Source organism: Phoenix dactylifera, unplaced genomic scaffold (genome assembly GCF_009389715.1).
Source record: "Phoenix dactylifera cultivar Barhee BC4 unplaced genomic scaffold, palm_55x_up_171113_PBpolish2nd_filt_p 000007F, whole genome shotgun sequence".
In the NCBI taxonomy this organism is placed as follows: Eukaryota; Viridiplantae; Streptophyta; class Magnoliopsida; order Arecales; family Arecaceae; genus Phoenix; species Phoenix dactylifera.
The window spans coordinates 545,701-553,903 of NW_024067666.1; the positions used below are offsets into that span (position 1 = coordinate 545,701).

Sequence of the window (8,203 nt, forward strand, 5' to 3'; positions counted from 1 at the left end):
GGATAAAACAAAATAGAACTACTGATTTAAGGAACATTATTGCTTCAGAATTTATTCATACAAGACAATTACATCATATACAAACATTTGCTAAAATTTACTACAGGTTACCTAACCTTTTATTGTCATATTGCCCAAGAGGAAAAGAATATGAAAACCAATCAATACAACCCATCAAAAACTATGTTAAATTGGTGTCATAATCAATCTGAGAGGATTTGATATTCAAGGCTGAACTTCATTTAAAAGAGAAGATAGACTGCAACAAGAATCGAGGGACCTGATCAGTTTCCAATGTTGATGTGATGACATCCTTGAAGTATGCAATTGGAAGTTTAGCTCTGTCTTCCATCAGCTGCATATATTTCATAATTTGTCAAATCAAACTTTGAAAAGCTGCTTAACAATACATTACTTAAGCATGAAGCAGAAGAAGAATTTGGAATAAGCAATTAAATTTAGCAAAAGAGGAAAACCTTTCTCAGCTGTGCAGACTCATTTATTTTAGATGCGAGCAGATCCACCTTCTTTGCAATTTCAAACTTGTGCATCGATGGCTTGCAAAAGCCAGTATCCTGCTTCCATGGTCGTTTACCAGCCTTTTCACTAGAATTCCTGAGTGCTTCTTCACTCAGCTCTCCATCACCAGGAGGAAAACATGTAAATAGGTCCTGTAAAACATTTTTTGTTTCTTCTGAAAATTTCAAGCAAGTAACAGTTTCTTCTTCATTCTTGACAGCTCCCTGTTTGTTTCTGTTTTTGTAAACCGAAAGGCATCTGCGTTCTCCATACCTATCAAAAATTGATATTGGTAAGTCAATTTAAAGTTCTATCAGCAATCTTCCCCAGTAAAAGTCTAATTACAGAATTCAAGAGATAGTATATGCAAAGCTGTCATCCTTCCATCCGTAAAATCAGAATGCCAACTTGCATATGGAGAGAAGACGTGGATTATTTTCAAATGGATGCACAATCTGCGACTTTCAACATTAACATCTGAAAAATATTACAGTATTTGTGTTTACAGAAGTAGCCTATATTCCAGCAAGAGATAAGCAGTAAGAAGGAAAAGTCATCAGAAATTGCATCAAGACTGATAGAGACATGCATGAGAGGCGACTAAAGCGAGAGAACAAGTAGCTGTTAAAAAAGTGAGACTTTGATTAAAGGAAGCCTGTATCAAAGGCTGGCCTTAAGCCTCAATCTAGTTGCATGTGTAAAGCAACTTGTAGATGACGCACTGCTGTACTTAGTTGTAAATCACATAGTTTTTTTTTTTTGATCAAAAGTTGTTAAATTACATGGTTTTCCAACCACCTGCTTTCATAGGTGGTGACCCTCATAAAAGAATAGGCGAAATGCATACACAATTAGCAAGAACTTGAAGTTTTGTATGTATGCGCATTCATTCATATATAAATATATGCATGTGGATATGTATCTACATATATATGCATAAGATCGTCAAAAGCAAAAAGCAACCTTAAGAAGACAGGACTTTTATATTGCTTGAGGCGCCAGGCACCAAAGAGGCACTCACCCAAAGAAAGTAAGGCACTCATTTATGAAAAATTCAATAAATGCATCAGAAATAAATACTAAAGGTATATGAAAACAATACAAGAATTACAAAATTAGTTATTCAAATTTCAACATCAAAGATCATAATAGTCTTGAACATAAGACATCATGTTTCAAATCTTTCGAAACAGCCCATCGAAATACCACTTCCCATGTCATGTTTTTAAACAAAAGTCAGCAAAAATAAACCACTAGACTTCCTTTAGTAGCTTCAAAATTAAAAAATAACAGCAAAACACCACTTCTCAAGACATATTTGATGTTTATAACATTCTAGACTAGCCTTTTATCTATAAGGACTCCAATAAACCAAACAAAACCAACAAAGCTCTAAAATGTTTCTGACATTCTTTTCCTTGCTTTCTTTTTATTTTTAATTCTTCTTGACTTGCAGTATTTTTTTTTTCTTTTTTCTTTGGGTCAAATATAACAGTGTACATGCTAGTTTATGGTACTACTTCCTATGCATTCAAACAGCAAACATTAAAAAATTCCAGAGAAACAATTTCCTTGGGATTCTATTGCAGCATCAATGTGCCTTTAAAAAAAAAAATCCGTAGTGGTTTCTGTCCATGCATCCAAACAGGCCCTAATGGTTCCAAAGTTCCAAACAGTTCAAGCAACCATGGAAAAGCCATCTTGGACGCCCTAGACTTGGAAAGAAAGAGGCGAGGATGGAAGGTTATGTATTGAAAATTTCATCCATAAATCAAGCACATATTACAAGACATAGAGCCAAAACAATGACATAATCTGTCAACAATTATGGACTTTCTTACAACTTTAGGGTGGATTTGACTTTCTCAAGCATATTTAAGTTTATAAATTGTGCTCTGTAAGATTATGTCATCATTGTGTACTTTCTAGAGATGAATAGAATCTTCTAAGCTTTACTTGATTTATATGTTACAATATACAGTCGGATAATATAAACTAGTCTGAGGATCTTATACCACCCATGCGTCGAACATCAAAGCTAGGAAAGTCCCAGACTCAAGGATTATCTTGCATGCATGTGATTACATGTGTCTATGTGTGTGTATACCACAAGATAATAAAGTAAAATGAAATGGACTCGTTCCTGAATTAAGACTGCAATTTTTAAGATTAAAGTATTTAAATTTAATTTTTTCTAAATTTAATCATCGACCAGATGGAAGGAGAACAAATTATGCAAGGATTTCCAACACATATGCATGAAGGTTCATATTTAGCATGCAGATTAAACTTTAGAGAAACTAGAGAATAAAGAAAAGTGTTTCATCACTAATTTGATAGAAGTCTGTCAATAAAATGAAAGATGCTGGTATAACCCATGTAATGCATTGCAGAAATAAACAAAACATTTTACTGCTTAAAAGTGTGATTGTGTATTACATCTTCCATTTAGAAGTGATTGGCAAAAGTACTCTAATACTCACCCAGAACTTTTTGATACCATGCCCATTTTTCTGCACATTTCATGAATTGCAGCTCGTTCATGTCTTGACAAACCAGGTTCGAAGGTGTAGACTGCAACGCAAGGTAGAAGATTAAAATCTCTATGGAGAATAAGCAATCCTGATAAACTGAAACATTATGATGCACATGCATATGTGGCCACGGATACATGCTAGGGCTCGAACTAAGCCGAGCCAGGTTGGGTTTTCCTATAGCCCGAGTCTGGCTTGGAAAAACTTTGTGTTTGGAGCTAGGCCTAGGCCTAGGCCTAAAAAATTTACAAAAAGTTAGACCTACCTCGACCCAAGCCCAACATAAATCCCACACATGCCCAACCCAAACCAAGCCTGAGCCCGCATGGTGGAAACTTTCAGAAAACCCCAAATTCTCCCCCCCCCCCAACCCCCAAAAAAAACCTAATTTTGCCCTAGATTCTCCTCCAACTAATATGGAGGCCATGGGGGCACTAGTCTCCTACTTCTCTGCTTTGGAGGAGTTGAAGCAGACATCGCCATCCCACTGGAACTCGACCATAAATGCCCCAACTACAACAATGAATGGGGGCCCTAGGTTGAGTGAGCAATGGAGCAAGGCAACCGAGGACACCCTGATCCATGTGCAACCCCTAGCAATGGGATTGATGCTCACCTAGCAAAACGGAGAACTTGCCCACCGACTGATCATCACCCCTAATCCACAGGCAGGCCCTAGCCTTGGTCAGAACAAGCAAGCATTGCATGGACGAGGATGAGGATGAGGAGGATGTGAGGATGAGGATCAGGGAAGATGGAAGAGGAACAAGCAGAGAGGAAGGCAAAAAGAGGCAGAGAATGATGAGCTTGGGAGGTGGCATGGGATGAGAGTGTGGAAAGTACAAGTAATGGGTTAAGGTAATTAAATGGGCTTCAAGGCGGGTCAAGTCGGGTCAAGCTCTGCACTGGGCTTTGAGTAGGGCTCGGGCCAGGCCAAATTTCATTTTGGCTTTATAACCCAAGCATGAGCCCAACAAGTTCCTCTTGGGCGAAGCCCAAAGCCCAACCCGAGCTCATTTCCATCCCTAGTGTGTAAAACTATAAACACACAAACTCGAGCATTATGATGCATATGCACATACAGATATTCATGATAATGGTCTCAGGAAAATTAGTAGCAATAGTGTGTGTCAAGAGGTGAGAGTAAGTAAATTCATGTTAAATGTGATAGAATAATAAATCTTTATTAAAAATTGTGATAAAGAAGAGGACCTACAATATTGATCCACACGTGAAACAAAATCTTTATTAAATTTGCCACGGAGAAGAGGACTTAGAATATTGATCCACACATGAAATGAAAAAAGGCAAGGAATAAAACAGAATATCTCTAAGCAAACTCAAGCTGAGAAAACACAAAGGAAATAAGCAGGAGACTGATGTGTATCCTACTATCCATCATGAATGTCCAAAGATAGAAATAATCAACTCAATATTTCTACTAGATTTAAACTAGGCTATACCTAGTGGTTGCAATACTCCTTTACATGGAAGAAGGTTCTAGGTTTAAATCTTGGGAAGTGTTCCCCAAGGGTTTGGCCTAGATAATTCTGTTAGGTGGTGCTCGCACCATTCTTCTCAGTTTATATGAATAAATTCAAATCAATCCATTTTCAAAGAAACCAATAAAGTTCTAGCTAAGAGTAAAATGATCCCAAGAATGCATCATCCTCACTTCAATCCAAAACTAGGTTACAACCATTATATCATAACACATGCAAATAAGCTCAAGAACGTTGTATCTAAGTTGCATGCTCGGAATCTATATATCCCTAGAATTGGAATAATCAACATGAGATGGATATAAATATGGACATGATGTCTAAACTACAGCAACTCCATATGACCACTCAACAACAACTAAATTTTCTAAAAGCCAGCCTATGCCATTGCATCAGATTCTCTAGTCACAGATAACAGGACTTCAAGTCTCTTAAATCCCTTGAGACATGAATTCTGCAGCTTTCTCGCATGCTTTATGCAGCAGATGATCGAGCTCTCTATCACAGCAAATTCATGTAAACAAATCTAATACTACATGATGCAAGTTAGAGTCAGCACAAAGTTGTTTCTCCCACTGCCACATTTCAATGTAAAAGGGTGCAATACAGCAGCAAAACCAAAGTAGGCAAAGGCAATTAAAGAGAGACCTCAAGACTTAAAAATTTAGTTAGCACGTCTCTAAAACCATAATAAAGTGCAATAGAGCAGTTTCCAAGAATTATTTGTAACTCTATGACTCATACAGCTAGTAAAATCTATCCAAATCGTTCAAATAAGTAATTTTTGCTAACTTTAAATCAGTTGAAGACAGGGTAGACTGACATGGATCCCAGTGACAACCAACACAGGATTTAGCTCCTACTCTATTATACAACTCCATAATTGCACAAGGTGTTTTAACCCTACTTTACCCAAGAGCAAAATGACGACATTTGAGAATGAATGCTAATGTCATGCTGACACCACTCTGCATAAGGATATCCCCCTTCTTTTATTGGTAATAAGTCGCCATTACGTTTTCCTCACAACATTAGAAGTAAATAACAAAGACTCCCTAATTAACTCTCTCAGGGTCAAGGGAAGGAGACGAGACTCAGTTTAACAGAATATTACTCTTGCCACATCAGTAAGTCAGTCCACAAGTTTGATATGAGCTTCAAGTATGGAGACAACATTGTAAATCCTAAAGCAACAACAACATGGCTGAAATATTAGCTAAATATGTGTTACATGACATGGCAGGGCAGTTCCAACCTATAGATAAGTGAACAGCTTTCAAGAGCTGTCTCCAATTTTCAGAATATGGATTTTGCCTCAGCATCTAGAAAAAATCTCTGCTTGGAAAAAGACAGCATATGTCTCCTATAAGGTCCTCTCTCACACTCCTTATAATGCCTTCCAGTGCAACCAAGTAGGTGTCAGCATTCCTAGATCCTTCACATAAAAATTAAGCATAGCCTCTTGGAGATGGAAACCAGATTCTCTGAACAAACTCTACTGAACTTTATCACTGGATTCATGCCAGATGTAGATCTACTTGGCACAAACCAGACATGAAGTGCATTCTTTGAGTAGATCCCATGCAACAAAAAAAAACGCTGCTCGATAATGAGATGTTCAGATCTGATCTCTGTAAGTCTGAATTAACCATTGAAGATTGTTGCTTCCATACAGGCCAGCAAGCAGCGGTCACATTTGCCCTGTGATATATTGAAACAAGTCATTTACCGAGGTTATTGCTGTGAGTATATTGGAGGAAGCTGGTAGAAATATGAGGTCAACTAGGGAGGTGAAGCTGAGCATGAAGACTGCTCCAGAAACATAAAGAGTACCAAGCAATGCCAAATCATATGGCTAATAGTCTCAGAATGTAGGTGGCACCTGGAGCAGTCCAAACTAACATAGTTGCAATTATGATGGATGAATCCCATTGTTGGTGACCACCCCACCCCATGAAACGTTTCCACAAAAATTATCTACTCTTGTATCAACGCGGAATAACCACATCTTCCAAAACCTTATTTGGTGATCGTGTCCACACCACTTTGATTTTGAAGTTGTGTTTGTTTAAGCATGGCAAGATAGGTCCATCCAGAGCACACTGATGGTGGAGTTTGTCTGTGTATCATCCAGCATCTAGCAAGAAGAACACTCTTGGAGGAGAGGGACATTCCACTGACAACTGGGTAAAATGAACTGGTCAACAATGGATAAGTGTTGGAAGCAATCCATATTGCAAACATAGCACACTTGCTCAATGGTTTCTGCAAACCAAATATCTAAACATATCTTGATATTAGCACCAGGAGGGGCGCGCCCCCTTCAAGATGGTGTTTGAACACACGCATTGGATCCCGTATCCACCAAAGTCCACCAATTTAGATGTTTTCCAGACTTTCAAACCTTCTCTGGCTGTAGACTTGTCAATGGCCAATAAGTTTAGAGATAGAAGTCCCAGATTACATCAATGACATTCTAAACACTAGCATGACCCATGATTCAATCTCTCAGTGCATAAACCTTCTATTGATAATAACAAAAACATTAAGCAATTTATATGACTAAAAAATATTAAAATACAAATGAAGTCATCCTCAAGCACATATCCATAAGATATCATCATAGAAGGTGAAATACACCTCGTTAAAAATCATGACCACTATCCTTGTTTTCCCTCCATTAACTAAAAGAAATTCGCTTTTCTTACTCTCCCTATCAATGATGCAATTTGACCCGTAACAGGCTAAATTCCCACATGACCCAATGTTCTGATTTCCTATCAAACCCTAAACCAGCATCCAGAGAAATCTGATGCAACTAATAAAACAGGGAAAGAAACAAAAAAAATGAACTATACTCAATTAAACATCTATTACACGGCCAAAGAAACATTCGTCAACAGCTAAAGGAATAAAAATAACTTTTTTTACAAGTTAAAAGCAAGAATGTTTACCGGAAAAATAAACTCAGTAAGCGCAAAGCGACAAAACCCCATCAAAACCAAACAAACAGAAATACTCTGAAATAAGTATTTAAGTAACCAAAATGCCGAAGCTTGCAAGACTTTCTTTGTTGGATTCAAAACCTAATAGCAAATCCAGCCAAGTATAAGAAAAACTCATACAACCAGAACAAAAAAATCGAGCTTTTTTCTTTAAAACAAGAGAAGAGGAGGACCTTCGGCACCCGAGACTCGGAACTCCTGGAGGACTTTGTCTATTCGAATGCGGGTGTCCTCGGAGACGACGCCCGGCTGCTGCTCCCCTCCCTTCCCCTTCTTCTGTCCCTTCCTCCCCATCTCCCTCCCCTTTCTCTCCCTTTTCTTCTTTACTTCAACCTTGCCTCTGGAAGCGAGCGGACGAGAGAGAGTGAGAGCTCTGAGCGTCTCTCTTGCTTGGTTCTCGGCTTCCTCTTCGAATTCAAGGGTTCTTACGGCCCTTCCCCTCGTCACCGGAGAACAAGAGGGACGCCCCGCCTCTCCTGGGCTTTTATTCCCCAAGAGGGGGCAAACGTGAAGCAGCGTCCAAGCGATACGACGCATGAACCGCCATGAATAGGGTTCGCGCACCGGACCGATCCGGTCCGGACCGGACATGGTCACCGGTTCAGTCCATTGCTTCAAAGCCCTCAACCACCGTGACCTGTGA

The 8,203-nt window shown here is 38.8% G+C and overlaps 1 protein-coding gene across 2 annotated transcripts in view; it reads right to left on the reverse strand.

The window, feature by feature from the left end:
- Nucleotides 1-8,030, reverse strand: part of LOC103705399 (DExH-box ATP-dependent RNA helicase DExH6-like) — a 30,423-nt gene extending 22,393 nt beyond the window's left edge. For both annotated transcript variants that reach the window (XR_603786.4, XM_026803991.2), the window contains exons 1-4: nt 7,734-8,030; nt 3,003-3,093; nt 477-792; nt 281-355 (exon numbers count right to left, since the gene is read on the reverse strand). Coding sequence is in view for 1 of the 2 variants with exons in the window: in XM_026803991.2 (XP_026659792.2) it covers nt 281-355; nt 477-792; nt 3,003-3,093; nt 7,734-7,854 (603 nt within the window). In the remaining variant the exon portion in view is untranslated. The remainder of the gene's footprint in view (nt 1-280; nt 356-476; nt 793-3,002; nt 3,094-7,733) is intronic.
- Nucleotides 8,031-8,203: the final 173 nt, after the last annotated feature.